Source organism: Scomber scombrus, chromosome 14 (genome assembly GCF_963691925.1).
Source record: "Scomber scombrus chromosome 14, fScoSco1.1, whole genome shotgun sequence".
Classification (NCBI taxonomy): domain Eukaryota; kingdom Metazoa; phylum Chordata; class Actinopteri; order Scombriformes; family Scombridae; genus Scomber; species Scomber scombrus.
Genome location: NC_084983.1, coordinates 25,348,665 through 25,367,878, shown reverse-complemented (window position 1 = coordinate 25,367,878; position 19,214 = coordinate 25,348,665). Strand labels below are relative to the sequence as shown.

The following is a 19,214-nucleotide window of genomic DNA, read 5'->3' as shown; positions in this document are numbered from 1 at the left end:
CATGCAGGCTGCCTGTGTGACCATTAATACCTACAAACTGCTCCTGATCAAGTCATGTTAATTTTATAATAGTGGCACATCTGGCCCACACTATCTGTTGCAAATGAGCTGTTAAAAAAGACAGTTTACAAAATAAACTACTGACTTGCCAAGTGAGAGAATAGGTGTCATTCCTTATTCCTTAGTCCATCCACAGTGTAGATGGACTAATAGTTCACTCAAAATGCATAGCTGTCTCTCACAAGTCTGTGGGCCTGTATTGGTTTAGTAATTTCATAATCCTTCCTCCCTGAGATCAAGCAGCAGAAATTATTTGACAATGAGCAAATACTACTGACGGATCTTTGGGTAAACTAAACAGAGTAGTCACTGTTTGTAAAACAGGGCGTTTTTCTGGGCTGCGTTAAAAAAGGGCAAAATTGAGAGTATACCCACAGGGACCACTACACCCACACTATAAATAGTCAGGAGTTGCACAACAACATAGTGGCTATATGAAACAAGGAAATTCCTCCTTAATGATCATATAGTCACATATTCTGTAAAAAAAAAAAAAACTAATAGAGGGGCTGGTTTTTTTGCCCTGAGGTAGTCTATTTCCTTAACCTCTTTTTAAAAACCTTTTTACTTGTTAAATGTCTGATGTCTGATGGAAGATCACTCCATGTTTTTATTGATCTGTACATAAAAGTATGTTGCCTTGCATTAGTTTTTGAGACAGGAGGTGAAAAACAACCTCTTGATGCATGCCCACACTTCTGAGCTACTATTCCCACTCCAGAGCACCAGGAGACAGGTCACTGCAGCTAGAGAACCGCTGACCCCAGATCTAGTCCACCTAACCCCAACCTCACCTGGTCTCGGATGTCCAGTCATCAATTTTACTATTCAGCCAACAGAGGAAGGTACAGTGCTCCCAAAGACCAGGGGTGATGAAGACAAATGTATTATCTTACAGATTTCTATGGGAGTCTTTTTCTAAATGATGAGTAACTTTTCCTCCACATGTCTCTCTCAGATCTGAAGCAGATGCAGACTGGCCAGGACAAGAATGGACACATTAAACGGCCGATGAATGCCTTTATGGTGTGGGCTCGCATCCACCGGGCTGCCTTGCACGAAGCCTTCCCCGAAGCCAGCATGACAGACATCAGTATTCAGCTGGGCTGCGAGTGGTCCAGACTGAGTCAGGAACAGAAGAGGCCCTACTTTGAAGTGTCTGACAAATTGAAACACATCCACAGAAAGCGATTCCCTGGTAAGAACCATTACACAGCTAAATGTCAGTCACTTAGAGGATAATTAATATTACTGTAAGTTCAGGATGTATTATCAGTATGAATCTGGATGGTAAACCTCCGACTTTCACTTACTGTGGCTCAGATTATGAGTTTCGGCCTCTGAAGAAGAAAGACAGAGAGAGTTTTACCTCAGAGCAAGAAGGAGGACAGGAAGCAGGGCAGAAAGCAGGACAGAGAGCAGGACCAGAAGGAGGACAGAGAGCAGAACAAGAAGGAGGACAGAGAGCAGGACCAGAAGGAGGACAGAGAGCAGAACAAGAAGGAGGACAGAGAGCAGAACCAGAAGGAGGACAGAGAGCAGGACCAGAAGGAGGACAGGACCGTGACATTTCCTTTTTTGTCCCACAAGCCATGCCTCCAGCTCAGTCCGAGTTGCTGGGTGTACCCGTGTACCCATGTCTCACCATGATGCCCTACACAGTGGGCTACTATCCCTACCCATCTATTTGTCCATATCATCCAATGGGTCCACACTCCAGGGTCCAGATCCACTCGTCAAGGTAGCGAGCAAGGAACACATTTGTTTCAACACACCAGCGTCCTCAGTTTTATTCTACAGCCAGCTTTGTTCTTACATGCACATTATCAAGATGGATCATTTTTACAACATTTACTGTATTATAGAAGAATAGGAGGAATTCACAGCTCAGACACAATTTAACACATTTATTAAAGGACCCTTTTCTAATTGACTTGTTGCATGCTTTAATTCAGTTTTTTACACAGATGCCAAAATGCCAGCGGCCCTCTACAGGGAGTGACGAATCACCACAACCAGCAGAGGGGAGAGACCGCTCTGAGCAGCCTCACCAGGGAATTCATGCAGTCGGAGCATCCGCCAGCTGAAGTCCTCATTAGATCCACCATGACATTAGAGAGCCTCGGACAGCCTGATACTGGCGCCAGTCCGCAGTTTTCAGCTAACAACAATGTGCAAATTAAATGTGAGGATGACGTCGACGTCGTGGGACTGCTCTAGGAGACTTTCAGACATAATACAGCTATATTTCGGAGGATTAGTCTGCATTTGGTTTCATGGTAAAATAAAATGTTCTGTGACTGTCCCTGTTGGTCTGCTGTTATTGTATAATACGTTATGATATAAAATAAAATGTCATGTTTGGATTTAATAATATGCTGATAAATAATATATTATTGTTACCTTGAACATTTTAAAGTAATTAAAGTAATTTTTTAAAGGTGTTTACGTTAGCATGAGGTGTAGTCTAAAAAAGTGGGTTTTCAATATTTTTACTACTTAAGCTTAAGTCTATATTGTGTTTTCCTTTTTTAAGCCACATCTAACATGTTGACTACAGTCTACAGTTGGATCATTGTATCCTCATATGACACTTGTTACCGTTAAAAAGAAGCGAGGATCATATATGACGTGCAGAATCAAATAATCTGTTAAATACAATGAAGTGGAGCAGATGTTTTTTTAAATTGACATTAATATTATTTTAACCGTCCAGTTTATCAGCTTTACATTACAGTAATGTTAACTCTCCTGTCGTCCTCCCGGGTCAAATTGACCCCATCTCTTTTGACTGTTCCTTCTTTCTTTCCTCCTTCCCTCTTTCTTTGCTCCCTACTCCTTCCATACTTCTTTCCTCACTTCCTTCCATCCTTCCTTCCTCACTTCCTCCTGTCCTTCCTCCCTCCCTTCCTCCTTTCCTTCCTTCCTTCCTCCTTTCCTTCCTCCCTTCCTTCTCTCCTTACTTCCGTCCCCTTTCCTTCCTTCCTTCGTTCCTTCTTCCTTTCCTTCCTTCCTTCCTTCCTCCCTTCCTTCTCTTCTTTCTTTCTTCCTTCCTTCCTTCTTTCCTTCCTCCTTTCCTCCCACCCTCCTTCCTTACTCCTTACTCCCTTCCTTCCTTCCTTCCTTCCTTCCTTCCTTCCTTCCTTCCTTCCTTCCTTCCTTCCTTCCTCCCCTCCTCCCTTCCTCCCGTCCTTCCTTGACCTGAGGACAACAGGAGGGTTAAAGGTGCTGTAGGCTCTGCCTCCAACATCAATAAATTAGTAACAAGTAGATTATGTTTCCTTCACTGCAGTTTGCTTTGCATCAAAGAACGATATACTAAAAAATTAATTACAAAATACAAAATACAATATACTAAATACTAAATACTAAATAAGAAAAACAGCAAAGGCTGAGGCTGTGTGATAAAGTGATCAAATTAAAATTAAAATTAAAATTAAAATTAAATTAAATAAAATATAGTGCAATATACAATTTAAAGTGAATTTAGTGAATTTAGTCCAGGCTGTGGCTGTGGGGGTCCTTTTATTGCCAGATTATAAAGTTGTACGGCCCTGGGGACAAATGAATTACTCAGTCTGTCAGTTTTGCATGACAGTGAGCGTAGTCTCCAGCTGATCATGCTCTTCTGCTGGATGATGGTTTGATACTTTCTTTAATGAAGGAATTTGGTTTAACCCCCTTTTGGTTATAAAGCAGCTGCACCTGTCTCTCTCTCTCTCTCTCCAAATGCACCACAGTGGATAAGAAGTTTTATTAACCAATGGCAGTTGTTGTGTTTCCTGTGATGATACTGAAACTACTGATCATTTCTTTTTTTCCAATGCATGTATTGTGAAGCTCTATGGCTTGATGTTTCTGAATGGCTTTTCCCAAATGTCCCTCATCTTGAAAGCTTCACCCAAAATGACATTATTTATGGACAATTAAAAAAGATGACTTTCTGGTCATTTGTTTTTGATTTGTCTTTTCTGTATGCACCTTGCACTACATGACAATATAATGACCCTCAAGGATACCATACTTTTTTCCACCATTTCTTACAATAGTGGACGCACAAAATCCCAACAGAGTACACCATACCTACCACCAGTACAGTAAAGACAGATAACTGGTCATATCAAGTGCCCATATTTCAGTCCTATCAACCACAGTCCGCTCACTGACTGAACAAAGACATCATGATACATTGGACACAGCGGACCAATGAACGCTGAGCCAAACTTATTACGGGAACTGATCAGCCAATCAGAACCCACACAGCGTGGCTTTCGCTATGATTGACAGCACACGTCAGCCAATAGGAAGAGTAAAAAAAACACTTAGGGGCGTTTCCAGGAAGACAGTGGTTACATTTTCCTGTAATGGCGGACCAGGCAGAGAGCGAGGCTATCGGGTTCAGCGACAACAGGTTAGAAAAAAAGCATATAAAGCATCATATTTATTATTCGCAGCATCTGTGTTATTAAGCACAAGCTGTGGATTTATATGCAGTTAATCAGCGTTGATTTATATTGATAGATTTTGATAAACAGGGGCATTACTTGTGAATGGAGCCACGCTAGCTAACTAGCTCGTAGCTAACTAGCCTGTGTTGCCAGGCTGCTCGCGTCTGCTGTCCGCTCGTGGCACGCGGTAAACACCGGCAGCCAGGTCAATCACAGACCGGTGGTCTCCCGTTTTACCGGACTGTTTCTCATCACACGCCCTTCCTGTGTTCACGGTGCTGCCTGTGCGCCAATGTGTCTGCAAAATAGCTTCCTGGCTAAGCTATGCTACGCTACATTCATTGCTGTGCACATAATATAATGAGACTCCATTCAGTGTCTGTCACGTATGAAGTGTTCAGTTTGTTTTGGATCAAAGTGTGTCCCCCTGCAAAGGAAAGAAGATATCACCTTTACGATTTCACAGCTCACATATGTATGAATACTAAACCCCTTAAATATCCCACCCAGACACGTTTTAAGATGTGTATAAATATGCTGAACTTTGAATAATTTGTGTGTAATATGCTTTTCCACAAAGAAGTTCACTTACCTTTTTTACATCCTTAAAATTGCCTCTACTCCTTCTCTCCTGTTTATCTATGCATGTGTAAAATATTTTTCATTTTAAAAGTTTAATTGTTGGATATATGATGTCTCCTTATTTCACTGTTAAGTCCATCCTCACTGTATGTGCACTGGAGGCTTCAAGTTGCATATTGGACCAGGATTGGCTCCAAACTAGTTGTGATGTTAAAATCCCGCTCAAACATGCCTTTAAAGTCTGACTTTTTGTGAGCTCAGAGAAACTTTCCACTCTGAACAGACGAATGTGAAAGTGGTTTGCATGTTTTTGTGTGCAGCGGGACTTCAACGATAACTGCATAAAGTACAACAGCTAAAAGCTACACAGCAAAATCCAAACCCATTTCAGTGGGATTCAGCATTTCCAGGAACATATTTCTGCTTCTCATGTAACGTGCATTAATCAGCAGTACAATATTATTGTAAAAACAAAACAATAATTGCATTATGGTTAGACTACTAACTACTAAGAGTCATTACTCAATATAACAATTTTAATATACTCTTTCTGTGGTGTTAAGTAAACTCCAAATTGTATCATTTTGCATAACCTTCAGTATGTATGCAGTATATTACTTATATTATGTCATTGTGGGACATTTGATTCATTTTATGAAGCACAATATTGGTGCCCAGATCAACGCTGTAAAGAATGATTCCTAAATGACTTTTTATGTATACGTATATATTATGATATGCAAGAACATCCTTTTAATAATTGTAATTTTTTTTCATAATACCCCACCTAACCTGTAATTACAGTTTCGGACATTAGAATTACTCAGTTTTGTTGAGTCGTTTGATAACTCGAGTTAGTATTGATCAGAGTTGTGATATCAGAGCTAATGCTACTCGACAGGTCTGGTATCGAACACTGATAAAAGTTGATATTTTGGTGTTTTAGAATGGCACAGCAGGCGGTGCGCTTCCGTGGCCCTGCATCTGCACCTGCGCCTGCCCAGACCCCGGTGTTACGTGGCCCACCACCACTCCTAAGGCCACCGCCGCCTCCTTTTGGGATGATGAGAGGACCTCCGCCACGACCCCCCTATGCACGTCCACCCTTTGACCCCAACATGCCACCCATCCCACCACCAGGAGGCATGCCCCCACCTATTGGACCTCCCCACCTTCAGGTAACCATTTCCATTGTTAAGTGAAGGGCATGTTTTACTGTATCATCGTGTTTTTCTTCAGGTTGGATATTCAGTGAATATTACAGTGCTCTTAGTCTGTTCATACAATTTATTGTAACGCAATAAATATTGATAAATCATTATAAAAGTACGTACACTGTGATACGGCATTTTATTCAGTTTGCACCCTCCTGTTCTGAGCCAGAGTAATACCACTCTGTAGTGTGGAGGGACAAGAGAGTACAGTATATTGTTACCACATACAAGGTGCTCAGATTTCACCTATTAGTACACTTCTGAGTCTGGTCCAGTCCAACGCAGCTACCTGTGTGGATGAGTGGAAGAGAGAGAGAGAGAGAGAGAGAGAGAGGTGAAACCATAAACTTGTATCTGGTAATTATTCTGTGTAAGTCAGTGGTTTATAGGCCTAAGTTAAGTGTAAGGAACTAAATTGCAAGTCTCTGCTATCAGTTAAACGACCAGAATGACCACTGTCTCATATGAATTCATCCAACTGCACTGAGCAATGAGAAGACCTGAGTCATTTGAAAAGAGATACCAGACGTAGTATTGAAGTTAAATCATTACCTGTTTACTCTGTGGTTGCTCACAGTCATCGTATAGTCACAGGGTTGATGTGAGTCCACTGATTGATACACTCCATCATCGATGACTGATTCCTTCCAGTGTGGCTAATCTTGATGTTAAGGCTTTTTCTTCTACTCGTCATATGCAAAGACCTCGGGATAAAGATGTTAGGTGATTAGCCCCGGGGTGAATATGAGTGTGAATAAGACATCTGGCAGTTAGAGTCTGCAAAGAAATTGACTCGACAGAAAGCTTGATTCCTGTCTAATTGAATAACAACAGTATTATTATTATTATTACCACAATTTTCTTACTATGGGTGGAGAAAATAATTGATTCTCGAAGTGCATGGTGATTCTTGGATGATACGATATCGATTCATGAACCACCTCATTTAGAGGGTCACATTTTGTTGGTGGATGGAGGACTTATTTAGATTATTAACCCCTAGTCCTTACAGTCAATTCAATGCTTGGCCCTTTTTTCTTTTTTTCTGCAGAGACCCCCGTTCCTCCCCCCTCCCATGGGTAACCTGCCCCCGCCTCCAGGGATGTTGTTTCCTCCTGGTATGCCCCCCGTCCCTGCATCTGGAAACCCTGCACTTAACCCTGCAGAAGAGATCTGGGTAGAGAACAAGACGCCAGAAGGAAAGGTAAGTTGGGAGTAACAGGGTTGTGCATGCTGTCAATTTTACATGACTTTAGGATTTTAGGAAAAAGAGTTAAATGTTGTTCTAATATTAGACTTTTTGTAAAAAGTAGATAACCGCTGTTACATGTGTCGTCTTCTCTATTATTCCTTCCAAAGGCATATTACTACAACGCCAGGACCAGAGAGTCATCGTGGAGTAAACCAGATGGTGTGAAGATCATCCAACAGTCTGAACTCAACCCCCTTCTTGGGACCGCAGTGCCGGGTACAGGTGTGGGGGTGACTGCAGCTGCAAGCTCAAGCAGTGTCAACACTACAGCCAGCACGGCAGCAGCAGTCTCCCCTACTCAGGCCCTGTCCACAACCACCTCCCGCACACACACCTCCAGTCCAGACTCCATTAACACCTCTGCCCCCTCTGTGACCATCGCAGGTTAGTACATAGTCTTATATCAAGTATACACATGCATGCACAGTAAGAGGGAGCTAATTAAAAAATGTCTCTTCTTTTTGTTTTTTTTTGTTCCCAATAGCCACTGTTGTAGCAGACCTTAACTCTATTGCCTCAGTGACCTCAACTGTTGCTGTGTCTCCAGTCACTGTGGTGACTGTTTCCACGGTGCCATCACCTGTTACGGCAGTGCAGACCATGCCACTGCTGCCTGCAGCCATGCCTCACAGTGTTGCCCAGACCACTGCAGCCATACCTGCCTTCCCCCCTGTCATGGTGCCACCTTTCAGGGTGCCTCTGCCAGGCATGCACATCCCTCTACCAGGTAAGAAACACAACCTGCTGTCACTATGTAGTTGTAATTGATAATACGTTTATATACAGAATGAAAGAAGAACTCTAAATAATAATAATAATATTAACTTTATTTGTTTGGCACCTTTCATACAAGAAATGCAGCTCAAAGTTTAGCACCCAGATAAACAATGATGTTGAATTTGCTGCCTGTGTGTCTGGTCGAGCTGACGGACCCATAAACAAACAGAATCTGGCTGATTTTACAGTCCCACCCTGTTAATTGGGGTTCATGCGCCTGCACATTTATATCTGTAATAAGATGATCATTTGGGTTTTAGTCTGACATGTAAGAAGTTTAGTGTTGCCAGTTAAGATTGATGGTTCACTCTAATGGATTTCCTAACCGTATAAAACATTTAGTGATGAACGACATTTAAAACTCTGACTCAGCATTAGGAGTACATTTCATAATAACAGTAAAATGAAGGAAGCCAGCAGACTCCACGTCTGACTGTTAACAGAGCATCACAGGAGGGCAGGATTAATTAGAAGCAACACTTACTCATATTATTATTAGTTATACATGTAAAGATCTCTTAAAGACAACATGCTGATCAAGCGTCACACAACAAGTCTTTAGTGCAGTGGCTTGAATTTAAATGTGGGCTAATGCAAATGTTGTTTGCTTTCAAGGTCTTTTTTCTGTTGCTTTTCTCCTCTGTTATGTGTCTTCTTTGGTTCCTCCTTTTCTCTCTGTCCCTCATTTTACTTATTGGAAAGTTTATCGTGTTCTTTATGGACAACGTATCTGGCAAAATCAGGATTATAATCAGACAGGGCTTTGTCTCGGTTAGGGATTGATGGTTATTAATATATAAATATCAGACTGAGAGCTTCTTGATTCAACATTCACTCTTTCAGATGTGCTTGTTTACCTTTTTTTTTAAAAATTATTTCTTTTTTTTCTTTCACTTTTCTTAATATAGACATAACAGCCTCCAATTAAATCTCACTTTAGATTTTAAACCCAGTGTACATTGTGCTCAGTCCTAACATCTCCAAACACTTAACAGGCACATCAACATCAACAGAGTGACTGTTGTAGCTCTACAAGCATAACAGTCATCCACAATCCTAAATTTGGGCGTGTGTTTGTCTGAGTGGGGCCACACACACACACACACACACACACACACAAACACACACAAACTCTTTACACACCATGGTAGCTGATGTCCAGTGTCCTGCTGTTTTCAACCAGATGCCTGCTTGTCCGTTGTTCTTGCAGGTGTAGCAATGATGCAGATAGTAGGTGCACCCTGTGTAAAGGCAGGCCCCAGCGCCAACGGTAAACACCCAGCCGCTCGCCTCTCAGACCTACAGTAGATGGCATGGTAGTGAATGATGTCTACATGAATCATGTGGTATATATGGGTACCCCTCAAACAGTGGCATGGTGGTGAATGCTGTGAACATGATCCATCCGGTGTACATAGGTGAAATTTCCTTCATTCTAACAGACAGAAGCAGAGTGTATCCAGCTTCAATGTGACATACTTGCAGACTTAACATGTTCAATGTATTGTATTTACTTGAATTATAAAACCTAGACCACATGCAACATTTAATCACCAGATTTAAGATGTTTTACATGTTAATATTTAAAATCTAGTTCCCAGCATTCCCTTGTTTAAAACAGACAAAAACTCTCACTTGATGCAGATTGAAATGAATGCACTTTGTTTGCGCGTTGTCCTCAGCACTGTTTGGAGTAAAACTCAATTGTTTTTTTCTCGGGTTACTGTGACTAGCAAATGAAGAGACACCTGTTGCAGCAAGCAAAATGTCAGATCGTGCCAAATCATTATTGATCATCTCTATTTTGATGTGTGCGGTTGGTGACAGTAAACAGACAGAAGCCGTCTTTGTTAGGACAATCTGGAGACAACAGTAATGATCGCTAAACTGTTATTTCTTAAGTGTTTTGTCGTAGGGATTCAGCAGCGCTACAGTTAGGGCTAGATGTGTTGTGGTCATGTGGTTGTCTACTATTGTGGCATGGTTGTGTGTGTGTGTGGTCACTACTTTGTTTGTTTGTGTATGTGGTCGGTGTTTGTTGTCAGTCAGTTATGTTTGTTCAAGGCATCTTTAGACTCGAGCAGCTTCCTCCACAAAATGATTAAGATATTCTTTTATAAGTATTCAGCAGGATGAGCAGGCACTTAACAGAGATAGCTTTATTTAAGTTGCAGTGAATCAGTCTTATTCTACCCTTGAAGCTCTCTGTCCTACCTCTGGTTTTGCTAATACACATGTTTTGGAAATAACATATCACAAATGGATAGCAATGTCTTTTCTAGAGTTTAGTCCATTACAACTACCATCAAAATAACTCACCCAATCATCAGTGTGTCTCTTTCCTCCCCGACCCATGATAGGTATGATCCCTGGTATGGGCCCGCCTTTAGTTTCCATGATGCACCCACAGCTGGCTCTCTCGGCAGCTCCCGCCTCCATGGCCGGATCATTGCATCTCCCTGAGTGGTCAGAGTACAAAACAGCTGATGGGAAAACGTACTACTACAACAACCGAACACTGGAGTCCACTTGGGAGAAGCCACACGCCGTGTTGGAGAAAGGTGTGCACAGCTGACTAGTACACACACACACATACACACACACAGGAGATTTCAAAGCACTCAGTAGCTTTCAAAACTGTCATATCATAATTGGTATTAGTGCTAAGCTAAAAGTTGGTTTCCAGAATAACCAGTAACATAGCTTCACCTTGTTTCACTCTCTGCTCACCAACAACACTCTTATTTGTCAGATGAGATGTGCAGCCAAACATACCAGAACCCCCCCGATCCCACATTAGGTGTCCTAAAATTTACCAGTGTCACCTGCAGGTATGACACCTGATGAATAGCAGGTTTAAGTCAGCGTTTGTAAAGCATTTATAGGAATGGAATAATTGGCTGAATTGTTGACATGTTGTATTTGTTGAGCTGAACTACATCACATTTAGTTATTCACTCTCTGTGTGTGTGTGTGCGTGCGTGTTTCCGTCCTCCCTGTCCCCAGAAAGAGAAGCAGAGAAGATCAAGGAGCGTCTGGCCCAGGAAGAAGCTGAGGCAATGGAGATGGAGGACGAAGAGAACAAAACAGAGAACACTAACAATGTCAAGGAGGTTTGTGAAGACTAAAATTACTTGGTTGAATTTTTTTTTTTTTCAACTCTCAAATTTAAATTCAAAATTTTTGACATGACAATATATATACAGTGTCACCAAAACATGTAAAAGAAGGTTTGATTATTACTACACTGTACAGCCTATACTTATGCTACCTCACAAAAATACACATGTTAAAATACTACTATAATAAACAATACAAACATATCCTTTTAAGAATATAATTAGTCTAACATAATATATGGTAGAGTTTAACAGTTAAATCCATAGACTGTATATAAAATGGACGTAACATCCGTGACGTCACCCATTGGTTTGTGGACTGCTGCTTGGAAGCGAATAGTTTCGGATCTGAGCAGCACCATCTTGAAAATTTCCGGTGCATGCTGGGTAAAAATAAAAACACGGATTCTACTTATATGGGCATCAGGAGGAGCATGAGGCGTCCTCCTGAGCCTGTGAACCAATCAACCTGTCAATCACGACGTAGCCACGCCCTAATGCATACCCTGCTTTATCGTCACATATAAAATCAGGGAGGCCAACATTTCACAAATGAACATCATACTGCATTGAAGAAGGCGTTAAACTAGCGATTGAGACCATAAACACATTTTGAAAACGTTTACTGAGGTTAGAAATCAAGTGAGAAGTTGGTGAATTCTGGTGAAGTCCTTTTGACACCAAAACGGTCGCCCCCTGGTGGCCTTTTGATAGAATGCAGTTTTAATTTACTTCTGCGTTGGCCTCATTTCAGAGGACCAGAGCTCCCCGCCTGGTTAAATCTAATTGTAAAGGTGATAAACACATTCTTTCTTTTTCAAGGAGCCTAAAGAAGAGGAGATGACAGAGGAGGAGAAAGCAGCTCAGAAAGCCAGGCCTGTCGCCACCAACCCCATCCCCGGCACGCCGTGGTACGCCAACTACAACACCACAGAATATCTCCTCCCCACTAAATTGCAATCAATCTAATTCATTTTTTCCTCCCCTTTCTTATCTCTCGATCTTGGATCAGGTGCGTGGTGTGGACGGGTGACGAACGTGTGTTCTTCTACAACCCGACAACGCGGCTGTCCATGTGGGACCGGCCGGAGGAGCTGGTTGGTCGATCTGACGTTGACAAGCACATTCAGGAGCCTCCGCACAAGAGGGGCCTGGAGGACAGCAAGAAGACAGGTGCGGACAAACACTCACTCACATGAAGTCAGTGATCATAACAGAATACATCAGTTTTGATTATTGGGAATAATGAGATGTGTGTTTATATACAGGCGTCAGTAAGGAAGAGCCAGAATTAGCCATTGCTACTGAAGAGAATCAGGATGAAGAGCCAACCAAAGCCAAAAAAAGGAAGTAAGTAACGTTATTCTCCCATTGGTTAATGATACTATGCTGCAAAGTCTATAAGAAGTGACTTTACTTCTTCATCCCCAGTCATCTTTATCTCTTGACCTTTTGTTGTTTCACCCTCACAGGAAGGAAGATGTGAAGGAGGCCGATACAGAGAAGGAAGCAGCGATGGAGGCAGAGCTCAGAGCTGCCAGAGAAAGAGCTATAGTGCCGCTAGAGGCTCGGATGACACAGTTCAGGGAAATGCTGCTGGAGAGAGGGGTGAGAAATACTTCAGTTACATATTTTAACACAGTCTCAGGACTGGGCTTTCAGGCACTTAGGCAGTCCTAAAATTAACAGGAAAACCCCTGCATCATTTATTTTATGTGAGGTTTTTACAAACCTCGTTACATCTTATCTGGTCTTACCTCGTTGCAACATTGTCAAGGACTACGTGAAATTTTACATAATGTTCTGAGTTTTGTGTTTTGTTTATTTTGCTGAATGTAGACTAAAATGTTGAATCTTTTCATGTGAGACTTTAGTGGGTTATAACAGAGCTTCATGGTCACTGCTCAGCGGTCTGTCTAACGCCGGTGTTATCTGTCTTACATGTAGGTGTCTGCATTCTCCACTTGGGACAAAGAGCTTCATAAGATCGTGTTTGACCCTCGGTACCTTCTGCTCAACCCTAAAGAAAGGAAACAGGTTCAGTTGCTCTCCCTTAACATTACTCATCCTCATGTTTTTCACAGTGTTACTAGTACCATGTCATGGTCATTTAATTACAAATTAATCAGTCATAGTTTTTACTCCTTATGTTCACTTCAGGTGTTTGATCAGTATGTGAAGACACGAGCAGAAGAGGAGAGGAAGGAGAAGAAGAACAAGCTCATGCAGGCCAAAGACGAGTTCAGGAGGATGATGGAGGACGCCAAGCTCACACCCAGGTGAATTTTACTAGGTTCATATTACAAATATTACACCGTTACTAATTACCATCTAGTGGAGAGTTACATTGTGGGGAGCACAAGTGAAACATTAACTATGCATTACTCTTGGTTGTGCTGAAGAATCCATAGATAGTCTCTTCACTTCTCTCTTTGGTTTGAAAAATGTTCCAACTGCAATTTTTTCTTTCCATCATGACATCAGGACAACATTTAGTGAATTTGCGGTGAAGCATGGTCGAGACCCCCGATTTAAGACCATAGAGAAGATGAAGGACAGGGAGGCAATCTTCATCGAATTCATGACTGCTATGAAGAAGAGAGAGAAAGAAGACTCAAAGTCCAGAGGAGAGAAGGTATCACTCAAACACCATCAGAGTGCAGTGTCGGCTATTATCACTCGTCTGCAACTGAGAGCTTTTTGCTAGATGTTAAATTCATTTTGATGCGTGTTTGTGTTTTCGTGCAGGTGAAGCAAGACTTCTACGATCTAATAAGTGAGCAGCACATGGAGGGAGGCCAGCGGTGGAGTAAGGTCAAGGAGAGGCTGGAAACAGACCCTCGGTATAAGGCTGTGGACAGCTCCGCACTCAGAGAAGAACTTTTCAAACAGTACATGGAGAAACAGGCAAAGGTAAGAGCTCCTTTGTGAAATGTGTATTTGACAAATGGAAAGAATGACTTCAATCAGGCGTGAGAGCAGCTGTTATTAGTTACTTGATTTATTGATTTATGTTAATTTGTGAGAAGCATCGTAAGATAGATTCCAGCTGACCTTTATTTACGGCTCTGATGTTGAGCTAACAAAACTGACACAACTGACCATGTGTGTTGTCCCCCGCAGAGCGTGGACATCGATAAGGAGCGAGAGCTGGAGCGGCAGGCTCGTATCGAAGCCAGTCTCAGAGAGAGGGAGCGGGAGGTGCAGAAGGCCCGATCAGAACAGACCAAAGAGATCGATCGAGAGCGGGAGCAGCACAAGAGGGAGGAGGCCATCCAGCATTTCAAAGCTCTCATGTCTGATATGGTGAGATACTCTGCAGTTGGTTTATTTCCCCATGAAGCTTTCTGTGATGTGACTAAAAGAATTGTCATATTTAGATTTTAATTAAAAAAATAACCGATTCCAGCCATTTACGATGAGTTCTAGCAGAAATGTCAGATTTTAGAGCTAGGACTGCTGTTATGATGTCATACAGGATGTTTTGGGGAGCTCTTTTTTAATGTTTGATGAAGTTAAGTATGTTTAAAGTGTTTTTTTGTTTATTGAACTCTTAGGTACGTTCTTCAGATGCGACGTGGTCAGACACACGCCGTAACCTGCGGAAGGACCATCGCTGGGAGTCGGCATCACTCTTGGAGAGAGAAGAGAAGGAGAAGCTGTTTAACGAACACGTAGAAGCACTGGCCAAGAAGAAGAAAGAACATTTCAGGCAGCTGCTCGACGAAACCAGCATGGTGAGAAATGCACACACAAAAGAAACTGTCAACAACTGGGAAAAAAGTCATCTTTATGAATGATGCATCAAATATTTATGTGCTCCATCAATTATTTAGAAGGACTCGTATCCCCTTCATAGCAGATTTTTTTTTACAGGCTTTTACAGATTTTTTGTTTTGTTTGTGTTGTAGATCACGCTGACGACTACATGGAAGGAGGTAAAGAAGGTCATCAAAGAGGACCCTCGCTGTATTAAGTTCTCCTCCAGTGACAGAGTAAGGCTTTAAATCTGTATCCTCCCACCTGTGCTATTATGTTTGTATTATTAGAAAATGATTAATTATTGCAGTCATTTTCTAACTGTAGTTTTTTGACAAGTGATACTAGGACATACTATAGTTACCTTGCAAGAATCTTCAGGTAAAAGAAGAGAAAAAAACAATCTATGAAGATCAAAACTAACAACTCCTGGCTACAAGTCTGTTTTTCTGTTGTCCAATTAGTTATTTAGTTAGTTGTCCCTCAACATTTCCTTGCTGTTGAACTTATTTCCATCTCAACACTGTCAGTATTCTCTTTCAACTATTCAGTTTAAGCAACCTTTGACAACATCTGTATAATGTTCCACGCCCACCTATTGTTCCACATAAATGTCTCCAGTCAGCCCAAACAGCATTTGACTAAACTCATCAGTCTTATAGTCAAAATCAGCATTTGTCTTTTTCATTAACTCAAATCCTGAATGAATGAATTAAAGGTGTTTAATATTTTCTCTTTTGGGTCTTAAAGAGACTATTGTGTGAGTTTAATTACGTCCCAATATTAATGTGAAATGCATGTCTGTTTTATCTGCAGTCTGATGTGTTAATCTGTGTTTTGTAGAAGAGACAACGGGAGTTTGAAGACTACATCAAAGACAAGTACATCACAGCTAAAGCCGACTTCAGAACCCTGTTAAAAGAGACAAAGTTCATCACATACAGGTCTGTACTCTCACTTACACATACATGGAGTATAATCAATATGAGTATCATTAAAATCAATTATATATATATTAGAAATTGTATTTGCTGAAAGTATATTTCATATATATAACCTGATACAACTGCAGCACAGAAATATTAGAGATTCTTCCTCGTTTTTGGACATAAGTATCAGAGCAACTCCACTTTTTTATAATTTTTCCATTATTTACCCACGACCGTAGATGCAGTTTGAGTTAATTATTCACTATATTAAGCAGATTGTGAGACAAATATTTCAAAATGTGTGTTTGAAATGGGTAAAAAAAAAGATTTGGCTTAGAAACTTTGGTAAATTCATCTCAGCTTTTTGGCAGATGCTTTTATCCAAAGCGACTTATAAACGAGGGAAGACGAGCATTAGAGGACAGAGATTCAAAACATCCGTGTTACAAATTCTCAAGTAGCTGAACAATGAGGAAGTGCGCTAAAAACAAGTTGCTGTTTTTTTTTTTGCTGAGATAGCAGTTGAGTCAAGGTGCAGACATAATAGATGACAGGATGAGATTGTGATAATCTGTCATTTGACACACATTGTGTCTCTCACTGGCTACATGCACCAAATATTCTGGTTTTTGACCATATGCTGAAAAAGACAATATTCCTACTAAGTTGTTTACATGGTTAATGAAAATCAGTATTCCAGTAATATTCCTGTTTACATGCAGAGGGTTGTCAGGATTTCCCTCTGCTCCACTGGGAACAGGAATCACTAAATCTCTGCAGGCACTGAAACTGTTGCCTGATATTCATAAGTGATACTGATATATAACTATTTATTATAAATATATAGTTACAGGCACATCTAGTACCTCGGTTCTCCCATAATTTTTACTACACTGCTGAGTGTTACTGGTACATCACACCGAGTTGTCGATGTCAGTCTGTGAATGCGTGTCAGGATAATAACCAATCCCCCTCTGTCCCCATCGTGGAGAAGAAGCGCTCTTGTTTTTCAAGCCAGCTCTGAACAGCTCTCCACTCTGCTCTCATTCCTCTCCTCTGTCCGTTTTCCTGCTCCAGTATTTAGCCTGCACAGGGGTAAACAGGCAAGAGGCTATGTGTCGCAGACTGCGGTAAAATCCCCTTTTGAGACACGTATTTCAAATGTGCTGTATACATGTCCAAAGAACACTCCTAAAACATGAATGATATCGGCAAATCCTGAATGTCTTAATTGGAAAATGCTGCATTTGGAATGAGGCCTAATGACCTGTAAAACATGTGGTATATTGTCATTGTCTGAATAATAGTGGAATATTAATATGCACATCAAAATGGTCAGTATCTCAGATGTTTTTAAACCTCTGACCTGTCAAAAAGTCAAAAAATTAAGGCCATGTTCTAGAAAAGGGAATCAATGTAGAGACATGAACCAAAATCTGAACAGCTGCTGTTTTATTTAAAACTCAGTGTGTCTAGTATACAGGAAGGATACTGTTCATAGTATCATCCTGCCCCAGAGTACCTCTGCATGTCTGACATGCTCTTCTCCCCCAGGTCAAGAAAGCTGATCCAGGAGTCAGAGCAGCATCTGAAGGATGTGGAGAAGATCCTTCAGAACGACAAGCGCTACCTTGTCCTGGAGTGTGTCCCTGAGGAGCGCAGGAAGCTCATCATGTTCTATATCGAAGACCTAGACCGCCGTGGCCCACCACCTCCCCCCACAGCTTCCGAGCCCACCCGACGCTCTACAAAGTGACCAACAAAATCACCTTCTCAGCCGGTGCCCTACTCCTCCTTGCCCTCCTTTGGCCAGAGCATGACCTCCCCCCAACACCCCCCGAACCCCCTCCTCTAGGCCCACGGCTGGCCTCGCAGTGTTATCGCTGTGGGTTATGTTGCTTAGAGATGTACCATAGAGATGAACGGTTAAGATCTCTGTGTTATGTCGCCTCTTAGCCCTGAAATAGCCCAGCATCTAAGGCAAGAGCAGGGAACAGAGGTTACCTGATTTCAAGGTGTCCCTTGACCCTTTCACCTCTGACTGACTTCATTGGAGGGAGAGGGATAGTGACATGGCTGCTGCCCGAGCAGCCACAGAGGTGTAAGATAGCTGATGTAAATCAAGTTGAGTATGTGTGAGAATGTGTGTGTGTGTGTCTGTGTGTGGTGCGTGCATGAGCGAGTGTGAGTGCATGAGTCTGAGGCATCCTTAAGCCTTACTGCTCCACTGTGCCAGTCATTGTTTCAGCGGCTCAGTGTGAATGTTAGTTTATGCTCAGTGGTTTACTCCGATGTTGCAGCAGTTTCTCTGTTGAAGTAAATAAAGGCAACTTCCACTGTTTTTCAATATGTCGTCCGGTGTTTTTCTTCTTTCTAACTTGGCATCACATCAAATACACTTAACACTGTTGTGCAAATATTACCATTATTATTAGGAAGTTATGACCCAGTGTAACTCATACTATTGCTTTTTTCTCCCCATCACTTTATTTACAGAAAGCATCACTTACAACATATGTGACATTAATACATATCAAAACAGAAAACAAGTTGGCAGCATAATGAAATAAAGATAGCAACGCATATGACTTTAATTTCAATTTGCTGATAAAGTCGACATGGTCATAGAACAAAGGATGAAAGTAATGATCATTTTGTGAGAAGAGGGCAGCACTCAAATGTATGTTTCACTGGATTTAATTTGCCATCTGGCCTTCATCCAGTGACCGAGAACGCCCTGTGACAGACGAACAATTAAGTGAAACATACAGTTCTGAGTGTGACCCTCTTCACAAACTGGTTATATGCATATAGTGGCATGCAGTAGCATCTCTGCAAACTCAAAGTGATGATAAGAAATAGAATAACACAAAGGTAGGAAATGAAATTAGATTTCTTCATTTTAAAAAAATCTTGGAGAATTAATAAGTAGGGAGGGCTCAAAATACTCATACACATGCATTACAAGGCTTTTTATGGAAGTTTTTTGACCTCTTAATTTAAATGGCAATGCATTTTGCAACTGGAAGAAACCTCCCACTCGCACTAAAACAAACTGATTCTTCCCTCACTGT

General features: G+C 41.5%; 1 protein-coding gene across 2 annotated transcripts; it reads left to right on the top strand.

Moving 5' to 3' along the window:
* The first annotated feature begins 4,424 nt into the window (after positions 1–4,424).
* On the top strand, positions 4,425–18,479 carry tcerg1b (transcription elongation regulator 1b (CA150)). Of its 2 annotated transcripts, XM_062433172.1 has the most exons (21): positions 4,425–4,471; positions 6,037–6,268; positions 7,356–7,508; positions 7,664–7,940; positions 8,041–8,283; positions 9,544–9,603; positions 10,694–10,894; positions 11,340–11,446; positions 12,275–12,363; positions 12,465–12,625; positions 12,721–12,802; positions 12,925–13,060; positions 13,400–13,489; positions 13,613–13,731; positions 13,937–14,087; positions 14,201–14,365; positions 14,576–14,758; positions 15,010–15,189; positions 15,364–15,447; positions 16,055–16,155; positions 17,695–18,479. In XM_062433172.1, the coding sequence occupies exons 1-21, from the start codon at positions 4,425–4,427 to the stop codon at positions 17,894–17,896; spliced, it is 3,063 nt and encodes a 1,020-aa protein (XP_062289156.1). In that variant the 3' UTR covers positions 17,897–18,479. The 2 variants fall into 2 exon arrangements, with proteins under 2 accessions (XP_062289156.1, XP_062289157.1); XM_062433173.1 differs by lacking the exon at positions 9,544–9,603 and having other exon boundaries at positions 4,433–4,471.
* The last annotated feature ends 735 nt before the right edge of the window (positions 18,480–19,214 follow it).

Coding starts and splice junctions, on each gene's coding strand:
- tcerg1b (XM_062433172.1), top strand. CDS start 4,425: ATGGCGGACCAGGCAGAGAGCGAGGCTATCGGGTTCAGCGACAACAG. Junction 9,604..10,693: donor GGCAGGCCCCAGCGCCAACG/GTAAACACCCAG, acceptor GACCCATGATAG/GTATGATCCCTGGTATGGGC. Junction 15,448..16,054: donor AGTTCTCCTCCAGTGACAGA/GTAAGGCTTTAA, acceptor TGTGTTTTGTAG/AAGAGACAACGGGAGTTTGA.